The 16,098-nt window shown below is 40.4% G+C and overlaps 1 protein-coding gene and 1 non-coding gene across 3 annotated transcripts; one reads left to right on the top strand and one right to left on the bottom strand.

The window, feature by feature from the left end:
- Positions 1 to 1,517: 1,517 nt before the first annotated feature.
- On the bottom strand, positions 1,518 to 10,770 carry LOC128755822 (tripartite motif-containing protein 55-like). Of its 2 annotated transcripts, XM_053859847.1 has the most exons (9): positions 10,645 to 10,770; positions 9,503 to 9,632; positions 9,033 to 9,202; positions 7,359 to 7,536; positions 5,749 to 5,844; positions 3,805 to 4,038; positions 3,706 to 3,728; positions 1,955 to 2,079; positions 1,518 to 1,878 (listed from the first exon to the last, which is right to left on the bottom strand). In XM_053859847.1, the coding sequence occupies exons 2-9, from the start codon at positions 9,629 to 9,631 to the stop codon at positions 1,718 to 1,720; spliced, it is 1,116 nt and encodes a 371-aa protein (XP_053715822.1). In that variant the 5' UTR covers position 9,632; positions 10,645 to 10,770; the 3' UTR covers positions 1,518 to 1,717. The 2 variants fall into 2 exon arrangements, with proteins under 2 accessions (XP_053715822.1, XP_053715821.1); XM_053859846.1 differs by lacking the exon at positions 10,645 to 10,770 and having other exon boundaries at positions 9,503 to 10,362.
- A 394-nt stretch (positions 10,771 to 11,164) lies between these two features.
- trnay-gua (transfer RNA tyrosine (anticodon GUA)) lies at positions 11,165 to 11,250 on the top strand. Its single transcript is given in 2 exon segments — positions 11,165 to 11,201; positions 11,215 to 11,250. It is a non-coding gene; the product is annotated as a tRNA-Tyr (tRNA).
- The last annotated feature ends 4,848 nt before the right edge of the window (positions 11,251 to 16,098 follow it).

Below are 16,098 nucleotides of genomic sequence, written 5' to 3'. Positions count from 1 at the left end.
AAATCAGTGGGTGTGAGTCATCCTCCTGCTGTTTGGCCCACTTAACTTGCGCTGTTTTCTGAAGAGCCAGAGACCATTAAAGATCAAGGACAGTAATAAGAGAGGACAAAGAAGTCTTGAAGGCAACTGGAGATGTGAGGATCCTTTCAAACGGAAGCTGACAAGACTGAAGGAAATTCAGTGAGTGAATAAAATGAGCTAAATTAATGTTGGGATGAATGGCACGCCTCATTCTGTCAAATAGTGAAGCAGGCTCTCACGAGGATTTGAGGATGGTGTGCATGAAATAGGAGCAAGTTTTCAGTTGTTTCCAATTAGCCCTCATACCATCAGAAAAATATGAAAGTATTTTCCAGGACACAAACTCATGACACCCTCATTTGTGTCTCTGTTAGTAGAGACACATTTTCCCTATGGTCAAAACTTCATGGCCAAGAATTCGGCTTCAGAATCTGGCAACAAGATATGATTGAACATCCATTTATCCACACATTTTCTGGTTGCCAGGGCAGCAGATGAAGTAAAGTAAAAACCTCCTACTCCTCTGCCAAAGGACTCAAAGGTCAACTGAAAGAGATCACCGCTCCAGTTCCAGCGTTAGATGCTCCCCAAGAGAAGCATCCAGGAGTCATCCTGACAGGACGCAAGAGTCGCCACCATGGGCCTCTATGGATGTGAAGGAACAGTGGTTCGACCTCAAGCCCACAAGGGAGAGGCCACGCAGCCTGGGGAGAAACTCACTTGTATATGCGCTTACATTTTGAACTTTCAGAATTTGAGAGCAGACTGGAGCGCCATATAAAGTATCTGAATCTGTCTGTGTCACCAGAAATACAAACATACCACTTCAGAGGTGAAAAAACAAAAAATGTGAATACCTAAGTTGAACATCTGTGTGGTAGTCTGCCACCTCGCTGAGGTGGAGGGTCAGTCACACTGACTGCTATATTTCGGGGACACGCCGTGAAAAATTTGGCAACCGCTGCGCTAGTATACATTAGTGTTAAACTGATATGAGAACATCCTTCAGTTCTAGCATCCATGCTCTGTAAACAGGAACTGTGATGGTACACTGAGAGCTTTACCTGATGGCTTAGCTCCACCTTTTAGCCCCAACTGAGAGGCTCAGCGCCGCATTACTGCACAATTACCTGCAAATCTCCTGCTCCACTGCAGCTCAGCACCAAAGAGCTTAGCGTGGGAACCGGAAGGTGTCATACTGGACCGCAGCATACATCGAAATGCTGTTGTTGTTTTTTTTCTCATTCCATTGAGGTAAATATTGCACAATAACGCCTACAACATTCTGTAAGCTAAATGCCAGTCTGGCATTTCTCCCCGACGTCTCCCTGTTCAGGAGGCTATGATATTCATTAAAAAAAACATGACAGGAAGCCAACTCCTCCAGGTTTCCTGTGTAATGATGTTGTTTAATGGAGTCGACAAAGGTGGCATGCATAAAAAAATGCATGTAAGTACACTTAAACTGAAACACAAATGACGTGACATGATTTCCATTTTCAAAACTCAGTAACACAGACAATGTTAATTCACCAAAAAAAAAAAAAATCATATTGCACTTTCAATACCTTTCCTCAGACAAACTTTCTGTTCTCTGTCTCCCGGGCCCAAACTGGATTAAAACACTGGCCTGTCATTGACGTTGTGGAAAGAACATGGGTTCCTGTTCAGGCAACAGCTACACAGAGAGGCGACTTTAAGTTGAGCTCTGCGATGTGCTGGTCTGTGGCGTGACTGTGGCTTGAATGGAAGCAGCTGTGACTGCACTGGTCCCCCCTGGAGTATTCTGGGCCTCCTCTCCTTCCTCTGAATTGACCACTCCATCCTCATCCTCATCTTCATCCTCTTCATAATCATCTGTACGTAGAACACCCAGTGGTCAAGCTAAAAGGCAGCGAGTTAGTTGAGTTTTGCGGTTGTTTTTTGTTTTCACCTGTGATGAAGTCAATACTTCGGAGGGCTCGTCCCTCCTTCAGGAAGCTGACTGCAAAGTGATCCATGTTCTCGTATCCACGTTCCACTTTATCTAGATGAGATGTACTTGATGCATCTGATAACCTGAAGGTGCAGGAGAAAGGATGTAATGTTCCAAAACACACGTTTGGTATGATAGCACAACATAGCTGGCTAGGACACCTTGACTTTGGCGATCAGGAACATACATGAAAAGACAGATATTTGCCCGATTTTTGCCCCAGTCACCTTGCAAATAAAGTGCAAAGGCAAATGTAAGATATTTTTTAAGTGTTGAAGTAAAAAACAAAAAGGAGACAAAGCCAAGACAAACAGAATGTGAGTTGAAAATAACTTGGTTGTTTAAAGAGCTACTAAAAAATCACTGACTTTCAAATCAATAGAGGGAGTGAAATGTAAAAAACATGGTACATGGTAACAATAATGCCCAAGTGTTGGGAATGAATGAAATAGATGGACAGATTTACTTCATTGATCCCTACATGACGGATCACAGACATTACAGAGATGCTGGTTGTTTAAAGACTGAAGCTGTAGCAGGAAGGAAAAGCAAACTCTGTGTGTCTAAAACCACCCGAATGAAGCAGATGAGAAGCAAACGTACATTATACAGATGCTCTCCAAAAGTGATCTCAGAGAGACCTACAGATTTATCTCTCCCTGGAGGCACGGCTGCCAATGACCCAACATTCAAACTACATGTCCTTAGCCAACTGTGACAGATCACTCCATGGACAGAATACAGACGATAATTGCATCTTTGCTGTGCATGTACGCTTCCAGTTATTGATCCATTTACCTTCTTACAGCCCGTACACTCCATCCACAAGCCCATGTTTCCTGTCATTCTTCATGCTAGTTGCAACATGAAGCACAATGTATGTGAGTGGATGTCATGTTTGTCACTACATTTTCCTTCTTAACTGAAATAAGTAGAGATGGGACTTGATTTAAAATATTATATTATTAGACGTTTGATCACAGGCGGTTGTCTTCATGCACTTACGTTGTCGTCACTTTGAAATCGTCATTTGGGCTACGCAGCATGAAACTCTGATCCTTCTGACTTTTGATGCTGACCGAGAGAGAATATGCATATCGGGTTGGAACTAACTCACAACACAATGATATCTCTGCTTTGAAAAGTGCTAAATCATGCCATGACCTCACAGCTCCAAGCCACTGCACAAACATGAGGCACACTGGAGCTGATCAGTTTGAAGACAAGTCAGACTTGGACATGGGACACGTTACTCGATCTAATGAAACAAATTCCTAAATTAATAAAATAAACAAGAAAAGAACTATATTTTTTTACGTCTGTTTCTCTCTTTTTGTAAAATAAATTATTTGATGAATTGATCTGACTGCTCACACCACCCTAAACAAAGATATACATCTCTCTTCGTGATTTTGATGTTAATCCATTTGAGCTTTTTTGGTAAGCACTTTTAACAGCTCAAAAATATTAAAGAAGCAACTTGTTTACTCACTTTGTGAAGCACTTATTTGTGACATTGAATACAAGGTTGGGAATTAATTCGGGATGCACCCATACCGATACCGATACCTGTATCGGGTATTGGTTTGATACTGGGCTTGATAACGGCCAGTTGCAGCACTAATTCTTAGAAAAACCGCCTTCGCTTCATTCTGTTGAAATGAATCACCGTAATGCTAAACCCATCACCAGATGGTCTGAATACTCACTTTTTGAGCAGAGGTTTCGCGTTCTGGAAAAAGGAAGAAAAGATACGATAAAGCCAGACTGAGAGCGACTGACACATGCCTGAGGAGATCATCTCTGACCTGCAGGAACACAGCCTGCTCCTGCTCCTCCATGGCCTGGATGCCCATCTCCACCATCTTACAACTCTCCTCTAAATGGTCTCCATACTTCCTGGTTAGACCACGAATGTAATCCACCTTCTCTTCCTGCTCCAACGTCACCTTCTGACTCATCTGTCGCTTCTTTTCTTCCAGGATGGCGTACAGCTGGTCGAACTTTTCACACACTAGCGTTTTCTGTCTCCTGCCGTTCTCCTGTAGAGACATGATGGTGACTTTCATCAGAGCAATGTTTGGGTTTGGAGCGTAATGGGAATTGTGCATTTATTATGCAATATTAATATTGTTGGAATTGCTCGTGTTACTAATAAAGAAGTGATTCACAGACAGAGGAACGCTGAATGAGTGTGTGTGAGAAAGAGAGAAGTTACAATTGGAGTACAATGGCGGGAGTCAAAAGACACTGGAGGCGTGAGGAGACATTGTAACTTGCTGGCGGGTCCAAGGTCAGACAGAGGAGACTGGAAAGGAACCATCTTCTCCAGAGCTGGATGGAGCTGGTCCCAATAAGAGCCACCTGGGTCCGATGGAGGGGAGCGTGTCTTGTGATCGTTGCCATGGTTACGAGGGAGCCAGCGCCCGGGACTGGCGTCAACGGCTGAGGACCAAATGGACGAGGACGGAGCCCACGTGGAGAACTTTTGTGTATAAAGGAGTCAAGACCTCAGATATTTTTTTGACTTTGACTACTGCTAAGGCTAAGTCAGGTGTAGCTGCTGACCCAGAATTCTGCATATGTATTGGACTCATCTGTCAGGGAATCCATTTCTTGGATATAACTTGTTGGATACTTAAATAATAAATAATATTAATATTGTATAATAAATTCCCATTAAGAGTCACAAAGTGCTTTTCCCATATTTCTAATTATTAAACTGTCACAATGTTACCAAGTTTGTTACCTTATTTTTAGTCAATATATCTCATCCCACTTGATCTAAGATCAATTCTGAGCACATCAATCTCCTTGGACTTAAACATGTATGGTCTGTAATTCTGTCAGAGCGTCTTCACCAAATGATCTGATAATGTGGTGAACACATTTACTTTTAGTTGGTCACATTTTTCAAGTCACATTTTACAGTACTCCATTGACCCGGTGAATGCTCATATGTTAACCACCTGGTCAACCAACTGACCACAGGGACAGAGAGAAGACAAAGGCCTCCACCACACCAGTCAGAATTCAGGCTTTGCTCTTTAGATTAGATTTTCTTAGGTTGTCCCACAGTGGGCAACACGACTAGCAAATGGACTGGTCCATACTGGAGATAACAGTAAGAACCATAAATTAAATAAACAAAAACAAATTTAAAAAACCCCGAAATGACTACAGATACAGTTTTCTTGCGGGGGGAGGAGGAGGGCTTAGTATGGATCCAGTGTATGTTGAGACAAGACAGTGCAGGCGCAGACGTTCATGAATGATCTCAAGTAAGTGAGTCATAACTGGTATGAGACATGGCAATGTTTACATCGATACAGATTGATAGCCAAAACCGATTCCAACCTCAGGTCCAGCTAATACTGCATGTCCCTCCTCTTTAAGTGTCAATCAATTCTCGCCCGTTCAGAAATCCAACTCTGACATTTGTCAAATTCCAAGTGCGTCTGTTCACTTAAACAATCTTTTTTTATAATGTCAGCGGGCTGAAGAAAGTGGCTTTCTAAGTGCATGAAGGAAAGAAAAATGGCCGCGCGTAAGCGGGCCAAGGCACCAGGATGATCAATTCTCCTCACTTCTGTGTCCATTCACAGACAGATAAAAGCAGAGAGCGGCAATAACAAGGACAGGACACATCGGTTTGCACGTCAATGCAGGTGAGTGCAGGTGCATTAGTGCGCGCACGGAGGCCAGCGTGCTGTGTGAGTGAATGTCATGACGCGGTTCAGCAGGACACTGACCTCTACGACGCGACAGGCTTCCTCCAGTTGACTTATGATCCCCTGCAGTCTGTCGTTGTTTCCCACCATCATAGCGATCCCGTCGCTCAGCTCCATCTGTGAGGTCAGAGCACAGCAGCCTGTCTCAGATACATACGCTTGCCTCATTGGATTTCACTTCCATCGATTGCCTTTCAGCGGCCCAAATGTAAGTCATCAAGCTTAAACACCTGAACAACGGCAACCCATTTGATTTCTATTTCGATGTGATGCAGCTTTATTGCATATCAATCGAGCCACTGTAGCGGTTTGTGTGGACTAAATTATGAGTGAATTCAATCCTCATCTCTACTTCCTGTCAGGCAGCTGCAGCAAGTCAGCCTCCTTCACTTTCTTTTTCAGTCCTCCCTTAACACTTAACCATTGACCGACATTGGTTTTCTTCCTCGTCTTCTTTGTCTGGAACTTCCACTTTGTTCAACCAGTTCCCTGTCTTTCCTCTAATTGCGTGCAAACCAAATGAACCTCTAGGCTCCTAACTTTGGCTCCAAACTTTTCCCTCTCATACACTGGTTTCGGGTCACCTCCATTGACTGCTGGAGCTTAAAAAATAGCAAAGCAATTTCTTTATATTTATTTATATTTCTTCACAGTAGAGATGCCCCAATCGATCGGTCACCGATCATGATCGGCCAATTTCAACGTGATCGGTGAATGCCGATCACTACCTGTCCCTGTCGATCACAACAACTGAACACGTGTGACAGCCGGCGTGCTGATGAAGCCCCGCTGGTTGTGACGCATTCGCTCCTCCCTACTCGCTGCTCACTAAGCAGCGGCATGTCTGCAGTTGAGGTTCTTTCAATCTGTCATGGAAAGTTTCCATCCTGCAGCACATGCACAGAGAAGCGCCTTCAAGTTAAACACGCCATTTAAAGCACCAGCACTTTACGGAGCACAGAGAGTTTTCTGGGCTCATGAAAGTGAGACCGCTGGTTCCTCAGCAGCAGGATGTTAGTGCAGTTGAAGCTGAGCAAAACCCGCCGGTCCGAGCGTGACATGGGAAATAATAAGAAATAATTATTACTGTAGAGAATCACCTGCGACGTCTCACATCATTAAAGATTTTTCAGTCGTACTTTTGACAGAATAATTGCTACATTTAGCAAGGTTTTTTTGCCACCTTGAAGAGGTATATAAAAATGTGAATTAAAAAGGACTTAAAGTTCATTTTTTCACATTATGTCCACAGAAGGTCCCATCATTTTGATTGCAAATTCATTGTCAATTCACATGATCGGTATCGGCAGCAAAAATCCTGATCGAAGCATCCCAACTACAAGGGAAAAAGCATATTTTCATCAAACAATATACAGGATATTGTTTATATTTTACTCACCGTCATGTACATTCAGGGATGCAGTGGTTATTTACTTTAGGAACTTTAAGATACCAAACTAAAATATACTATATTTAGTTCATACTTAGTTCAAAATTCTTTCATTTGTTTTTTAATGATGCAGATCAGTCCACTTTGGATAACCAGTGTACACACAAATCATTTAATCTAATTACGAAAGGGAAATGTACTCAGGTCCGCATTGTTGGCCTCTTGGGTATTTAGCAATCACCTTCTTTGTCTGGTAGATGCTATTGATCGGTGCCACTTCACAGTCTTTGTGGGCTCCAAAGACTTTACACATGGAGCAGGTGGGGACATTGTGTGTCACACAGTAGATGTTGATCTTCTCGTCCTCGTGGACGTCGCACATGGGCGTCTCCTCCTTCCTCTCCGGAGCGGGCTTGGTGCTGTTGAAGATGACAGAAAACAGTGGCGCCTTCTTTGCAGCGGTGAATACAGATGTGACGTTTGATAATGTCAAAGGCTCACGTCAATGTGCATTGATTTTGGGTTCAGGAATGAATCTGCTGCCATTGACACTAGGACGTATGGACCATGACGCTGAATGAAATTTTCAATACATCATACTGCCACACAGGAGCTGTTAGGTAAAACACCAAGACCAACACATCTTTGGCTACTCGAATTACTAACAGGGGAAGTAAAACCACTGACTCTCTATAAACTTTACTACAAGTTCATCTTCAGGATTCAAATGAAAGAACATGATAATGCCCCAAATAATATCCAGGGTTTCAACATGTAATTGATCGTGGCGCACCGCCACGGCTTAAGTAAGAGCCGTCTAGCCTTCAGAATGATCTTAATTCTCTTTTCAAGATGGAATCTCACATGATCAGGCGTATTAAAACAAAATGGAAACATCAAAACAAGTGGAAAACAAATGACGCATCATGGAGAAGATGGACTATCTGCCCCGATATGACCATTTATGATGTCATCGTGATCAGCCGAACAAAGTACAAATGCATGCAGATTTTTTATTGTATTTATGATATATATATATATATATATATATATATATATATATATATATATATATATATATATATATATATATATTCATACATGATGAGAAATGATGATGAGACCATTGCTAATGGAGTTTATTGTTTTGGACAGGCAGCTGCGTTCTGTTGAAGTCCGAGATTTCAGCAGTTAATAGCACTCCTGGACATGTGGTCGATGTCGAAAAGAGGAGCGGTCTGTCAGGTTATATGGCAACATTCCGGTATTTAACAAGTGGTGAGTGAAGTCTACATTGTGGGTTTGATCTGTTCATTGGTCATTGAAAAGGGAAGAAAAGTGTATATTATTTTACATTATATTATACAACCACTTTGAATTTTGTATTGTTTATTTATTTACTTTGCTTCAAAAGTTAGGGTTATTGTTATTTAGTAGGTTTGTGTAATAAAAAAGGTGACTTTTATGTGTCCTTTAGTTGTGGAACAAAAAACTGTTGGGCCTGCTGGAACTGAAGTCACTCATCCGGCTGGACATGTGAAGAGACGGACAGGGTGAGGATGGCAGCAGGTTGGAGAGTGATTTACCTCTTATTGTTGCCAATTTAATAAAGGACAAGACACCCCAGCCCCTCCCTTGTTTCACTGTCAGATCGCTTGTTGATTCGCTGTGTTCTGTTTTTTTTCCTAATGGGTGGGCGGCCGAGGGGTTCTCCACCACAGTTTCAAAAAATCCTGCCAGAAACCCTAATATTTTGACTTGAGTTTCTCTGTTATTAACAAAACAAATTAGAGGAAATTTAAGATATATTTGCGTGTGTATTGTAAAACAAGAAGAAGCACATTAGCCACATACAGTGAATCTCATATTTGTCTTCTAACCAAACAACAGAGTGTCAGTTTTGAAAGGGGCCTACCTGCTGGATTCTTGCTTGAACATGTCAATAATGTTCTCCACCAGCAGGTTCCTCTGCAGTCCGTAAACCCCATGTCGGTCCAGAACCACCTCATGTCTGCAGGAGGGACATCGAAAGCGTCCGCCGGATGACAGCGAGCCACTTCGTGTCGGGAGGTATGGATTTGAGGCCTGTTAGTAGCCATGTTCATCAGTGTCAATAGCTAAACATACAACAATACCAAGAAAAGCAAGAAAAGTAAAAAAAAAAAAAAGACAAACATTTAAAACATAGTTATGATTATGTGTGTAAAACGTTTTGCATTATTAAAAAATATGTACTTAAGTGACGTTGCAAATTGTTGTTTACAAAACTTAAATGTTCCTTTTTTAGCATGCAAAATTCTGTTTAAAATGCAATACATGTCCGTGGTTACACAAGTCCACCATTGACTTTGTCCAGAGTCAACAAATAAATCATGGCTGACCTACCTGGAAAACATCGTTGGCACATTTCCTACAGAGGTTGTGCTGGCATGGCAGGATGACCACCGGCTTTGTAAACATTTCCAGACATATCGGACAAATGAGTTGTTTCTCCAAGTTCTCCATGGTATTCATCCTGAGACAAAAACCTTCTGATAAGATACATAAAAAAAAGGATTTGGCAAGAACACTTTAAAAAAAGATATCTAATGCTTGGTTGTGTCGAGGCCTTGACTCGTGTCCTGACTGCTGCGGGCTTCTCTGGAGCTGGTGTCAGTTCTGTTTTTAGATGAGGTCCCTGTCACGTCGATGGTGTCCAATTTTACCATGCCCTTATTTGTAACTGAGCAGGGAACTGGTCAACAGCTGCCTGTCGTCTCCTGCTGTACTCTTAGGGTGAAATAGCGCCTCCAGTGGTACTGAAAAACAACCTTCATCTCACATCATCTTGATCAAAACCATTCTTTTAAGCATACAGTCACAGGTTAGGCTAAAGTAAACATTTTGGAATGGAAATTTATGTGATGTGAACACCTACAATACAACACCAGCATCAGCTAAATGGTTCTCAGGTCCCTCAACAATCCTCACCTGTTGCTTACATTTCTGCATTTGCACAGTCAGCTCATTTTAATTCCTAGCACAAGAGAGGACAGATCAACCTTGTTGAACTGAAAAAAATTAAAAATTATAGTAACTTGTTTATCTTATCTTTACAGATTTGTGGCAACACATTTTTTCACAATTAATCTACATTAAAGACAAAAATACTTCCAAGTTTACACCCAATAACACAATAAAACACACCGATGTCCCCAAAAGTAAGCTACAGGAGAGGAATGTGATTGGTCAAAAAGCCATTGGGGAGAAACACAAACTGATGGTTGCAGGGGCAATGACTAGCAGGATAGATGCTAGCAAACTCTGAGTCCATTTAAAGGCCAAACTCTGAATTTTGACATTACGCACCAAGTCAGTACTTGGTACTATATATATATATATATATATATATATATATATATATATATATATATATATATATATATATATATATATATATATATATATATATATATATATATATATATATATATATAACCTGAAGTAACAATACCGTATAATTTCAAAAATGTGATCAAAATACGCACCAAGTTAGTACTTTCAGCTGATTATGACGCAGCTGACAATGAGCCGCGCACTCTCGGTCTCACAGAATCAAACTGACCGAAGACACTCTGTGACGTCAGTATAACTAATAACGCAACGATGCTGGCGAACCATCCCTTCGTTTTGCGAGCGAGAAGATACGGAGCAACAGCGCTACCCTCTGGAATTGCAATTGTACTACATTGTTTTCGGCCTGGAAAGTCGCGGCTTCTCGCTGAACTTCAAACTTTTAAAGTTGTAAATACAATGCTGTTTCTCTTAATTGTCGGTGGCTTGAGCCCAAAAGTGTCATGTTCTAACATTGTTTTCTGATGAATACATGAGGACGCGATTCCATCCAATAAGTGCGATTCGACTGGTGCTGAGAATTGACATAAAAGAGGCCGTGTTTTTAAGATCGGCGACACGATGGATGTCCAATTGGATTAATCAAATCTCGAGTATGGTCCTGCCTCCCAATGTAAATGATAATACACCAACAGTCTGCGATGTGCTTCAGCTCCTTCGATAGCTCAGTTGGTAGAGCGGAGGACTGTAGCGGATACACTGTAATCCTTAGGTCGCTGGTTCAAATCCGGCTCGAAGGAAATTTTTTTCCTCGTAAGGGCTGTATGAATGGTAGCCAATGTTGTATTCACGTATGTCGCAAAACTCTATCACATTAAACGATAGTTTGATTTTAGTGTTTTAGCGTCCGTTCGTGGATAGAAATTTATGGATAGAAGCCATTCACGAAGCGCTTATGTTCAGCGGTGTTACCGTTAAACGCTTCATTTACAGTGTCAGTTCAGCGAAGCATAAATCAAAGAACGACAACACTTGCAATTCGTGAGCGCTAAATGACAACTCATTCAATCACATTCTGATGCTGTAAACGCTCCCTTGAAGTGCTATCATAAACACATTCCTCTGTTTAATTCGAGTGTTAATGCTCTCGCTGCGTTGACGTGTCATTATAAGATGCTTCTGTTCTCACAGAACGATTGCTGGAGAACAGTTATCCGATAAACTGATGTGTATACTTCACAGTTGGCACACACATATATAGCAGCTACAAAGAGAACGTCTAGAAGCGAGTGATGCAGCTGGAAGAAATGAAGAATTACACCATGATCTATGTATTTTTCTGACTTTTACTTCGCAATTTCTTACGATATATTGAACCATAAACACAATAATACAACATCCTCTCCCATCATGTCAGTATTTTAATGTCGATCAAAGTAGGCATCATTGCGTAAGCACATAGTGTCAAATGAAAAAACAGCTGAACATTAAATAAGTTATACAGAACATTTCAACTCTCATTCATGGTGTGTTTCCATCCCTGGATTCCTCCAACAGACAAAAGAAAGCGATCACTTAATTCATGATCTGAATTCCTTTCAAATCCCATTTCCAAGCCACCATGTCACCACACAGCGTCCTGAGGTCAGAAATGGAGCTGCATGAACTCTCCAAGGCTCTTGCTCAGCTCTACAGTAAACATGTTCTGATGGGTCCCTAAAAAAATGTCACACTGTCACATGAACTGTACTGCTCACCCTTCACATGCCTCGCAGATAAAAGTATATATGGTACCAGGATGCGAGAATGAAGAATGCGAGCCATCTGTTCTTCTGCATGAATATTTCATTGCTGTTGGAATCACATTCAATGTATACAGATGGAGGGCTGCTCCAGAAGGGCCTGTTGAAATAGTCACTGTTTTTCTGCATCTGTCCTTAAATGACCTGAAAGCATATTTTAACTATAAATAAAGGCATTGATGTTATAATCCTTTACTGACATGATAAATTTGCCATATCATAAATTATGCACATGTTGCTACTGACTATTTGGGATCGCAGACATGTAATTTGGAGGAAATTGATGTGGACTATATAATAAATAAGTTCCCTTGTGCTGTTATGTGCATATGTAACAGGGAGAAGTTCCCCAGAGTTTCAGCTATATTTCACGTTTCATATAGTCGGCCTTTACAAAGAACATGGTGCTGGTTTCCATGTGGACTTTTATGTAACAGCGGCTCCCATGGTGTGACGTAAATGGGACGTCAGTCTACTTGAACAGTCACCACTGCAGATGATGGTCATGAGAAAGTGACACGCTCTGCGTTCAAGAGCTTCTGCCAGCTTGGTTTACACATCACTCCCCTCACATGTCGCTCCGGGGGAAGTAAGTGCACCACACTATATCTGGCTATACACCTTCAGGATAAACTCTTTGAAATACAGAACTCGACTAGGCGAGTTCTGCTTGCTCGGGTGGTGAAGTGGATCATTATAATGTAAGAGAGCAGTTCAGCTCATGAATTAAGTAGAGAAGATGAACAGATAAGCTTAATGTTGGAAGAATCCAGGGACGGAAATGCATGAATGAGAGTTGAAATATTTATTTCCTGTTAATGATACGTATTCGGAATGACTGTAATTTCTAATTTAAATAATGTCTTATATGTTTATGTATTGATGTCTACTTTACTTGATATTGAACTGAACTGATCTATAATAGATCCCATCCAGCCACTCATCTATTGCTAGTCATAACCTTCTTCCATTCCTAACACTGAATTACAATGAAGTAAGATATGATCTCCACCTAAGAGGAGGTTAGATTAGATTAGATTTTTTCACCCCACAGTGGGGAAATTCAACATGTCACAGCAGCAGCAAGCAAAAACATAAATGACAACAGAAACAACAAAGATGCTCACAACAAACATAAAACACAAAGTTGTCCCATATTGCATATTTACACAAACTATCTGAAATAATAGATAATAAATGATATAAATAATAAATTATATAATAATAAATTATATAAATTGATGGATAATAAATTATTGACAATGAAAAATGGACAAAGGCTGCATTCAAGTGACTCAACCTACTGTATCTGGCACCTCGAATCCAAGTTTCTTACAAATGAGTTACTGACCAGAAGGGTTAGGCCTCATAAAGACGACTTTGCACAACATGAAGACTGTGCGTTCTAACATTGTTAACAATGAAACCATAACACCAACAGAATTATTACAGGACTTAAATTCTTAAAATGACAATTGGAACAATTTGAGTCGAACTTCAACACGGTAAATGGCTGCCACCTACTGATAGAAACTAGGTAGAACAGTCGCATGAATGTTGAGCATCTCATGCGTTTTATATAATGCATAAATTATACTGTGAGCATTATTTTAATTGTTAGATATGACGGAAAAACAAGTGATCTTGTACATTGTTTTGATATTTGGTCTCCGAAGCATGTCTTGATCCTACTTTCAATTACGTCTAAGAATTGATTGACAACTTATTTGTTATTTTTATTATGATTGTTTTATGTATTTCAGGGTGCTGGAGATCATATATGGTTAAGTAATTATATTGAAGAGAAGAGGAAAAGACTGCACCCACTCGCTCTAAAGGTAAGGGGAAGGTACGTGCAGCAAAGAGGAAGATGACAAAAAGAACGTGTTTTTTTTTAATAAAAGATATTTTTTTCTGTGACCAAATGAAGTTTGGGTTGTTAGAACATTGAAGATAACTTGTAGGACGTTGGATAATATACATTATAGGCATCTTTGTTTCTGAACTATTTACATTTCAAAGGAAGAGGATGTACTTCTTTATTAGAAGGATAAGTCTATTTTGCTACCCAGAAGAGCACTTTGTTGCGATATATTCAATACCAAAAGATGGCGCCACATACACGCGTGTTTTAATTGTGTGACTCGTGACCTCATTGAACCATTTATATTATGATATGATGAGTGTATGAATGTAAGGTAATGATGTTCGGCATTAGCTTTCATATCTTGGTAAAATAGAGGAAGATATATTTTGTTCTTAAAAGAATATTTTGCTAAGTTTATATAGCTTTGTTTTTTCTTTGTATATGGAAAATCACAATTGCTTACCATGTACCATATATCAGTTTTCCCCTTTCTTGATTTATTATTATAATTATTTATTTATTTATTTGCATGACTGATGTAGTTTTATGAAGGCAGTTTGGCTTGTTAAGAAGATAAGATGATTTGTTTACCCCAAACTCTACTTGTTCAAGTCACAATCTCAAAGGTTATTATTGGGATGAAACTGCTGTGTAAGCAATGAGGAAATAGATAATGACTCCTGTTCTCAGTGTGTCCACAGAAAGTAACAGGTAAATCAATTAAGGACCCCAGAGAGACTCCTGGTCCTGTGGTTCACTGGGGGCCTCCAGGGAGACATGTTGTGGTTTGCGGCCTCATGGGGAATCAGCAGCTCAGTATTCACAAGCTCTCCTGACGGATGCTGCCCTTCGTACCGTGGTTAATCTAGCGATAAAACTCGACACATAAAGCACATCATCTGAGAAAGTTCACATGGATGATGTGTCACTCAAATGGGACCCCAAACACATCCAGGGCTGTAACACTTTTATGAAATAAAAATGTGCACAATAAGTCATCAGCCTGCTGGGCCCTCTTCAGTTGCTCATTTTTTTGCAAATATGTTTATGAAAATGCTCATCAAACATGGGAATTTGGTCGTAGTGCACCTCTGTTTAGCATTATCTAACAAGAGCCGACTGGGACGACCGCCTTAAAGATGTTGCTGAAGATTTTCCATCAGAGATGCTTGCAAATGTGGAGATCCCATTAAACTGCTGTTTTTCTGTAGTGTTGGTTGCAATGCACTCATATTGAAAAATTTAATGAATTTATTTATCCTCTTTGAGAACTGAAAAATCAACTACAAACAATAGTAAATAAATAAAAGAAAATCAGTTTTTTTTTCTTTCCAAGAATGTCAAGGTAGATATTGATTTCCAAATGGTATGGTATCTTTCCAAATATGCATGCATATGAATGTAGCCTGTTAAAGCACATTTTTGTTGACAACTAAATCAAGGCTAAAAGCCTTTTTTGTTGCACTTTTCAGAATTCTTTACTGCATGAGTATAGCATTCCAGGATTCCATAATAAGGAAAAATAGATGGAAATAAATGTGGAAACATAAACAGTTTATTTCATCTTAGTCTGCCCTACATTGGATTAGATCATTCTCATGCTGAAAATTGGAATGACAAAAAAATAATAGTAGCATACAGTGTAACAAGTGATGTAGTCATCCTTCAGTCAAGAGTCAAAACGTGTGTAGGCCTGAGTCTCAGAGTTCTAGCACTGCTGCCTCAGGAAGATGTGGGTCGTCCTGGTGAAGGCAGGAACGGAGGGCCTGATGCCTTCCTTCTCTTGGCATCAGGCCTGGCCGTTGCCATGGTACGACCATTGTCCCCTGAGCACGTGAGGCTCGCACACAATGGAATCATCTTTTTAATGTCTGTTTTGTTTGTTCTATCGATCTGACTCACTGCGTCTCTTTGTGCTGCCACTATCCCGATCTAAAGATCAATAAACCGCTATCTTGACTAAACATTACCGATCACTT

The sequence above is a fragment of the Synchiropus splendidus genome, chromosome 3, assembly GCF_027744825.2.
Source record: "Synchiropus splendidus isolate RoL2022-P1 chromosome 3, RoL_Sspl_1.0, whole genome shotgun sequence".
Taxonomy (NCBI): Eukaryota; Metazoa; Chordata; class Actinopteri; order Syngnathiformes; family Callionymidae; genus Synchiropus; species Synchiropus splendidus.
The sequence above is the reverse complement of the archived record's forward strand: the minus strand, read 5'-3'. Positions and strand labels throughout refer to the sequence as shown.

Excerpts from the sequence above, each read along its gene's own strand:
- LOC128755822 (XM_053859847.1), bottom strand. The coding sequence starts at position 9,631 with ATGAATACCATGGAGAACTTGGAGAAACAACTCATTTGTCCGATATGT. Across the intron at positions 3,729-3,804 it reads AGCAGGCTGTGTTCCTGCAG|AACGCGAAACCTCTGCTCAA; the intron begins GTCAGAGATGAT and ends TCCTTTTTCCAG. Across the intron at positions 2,080-3,705 it reads GCGAAACCTCTGCTCAAAAA|GTTATCAGATGCATCAAGTA; the intron begins GTGAGTATTCAG and ends CTGCACCTTCAG.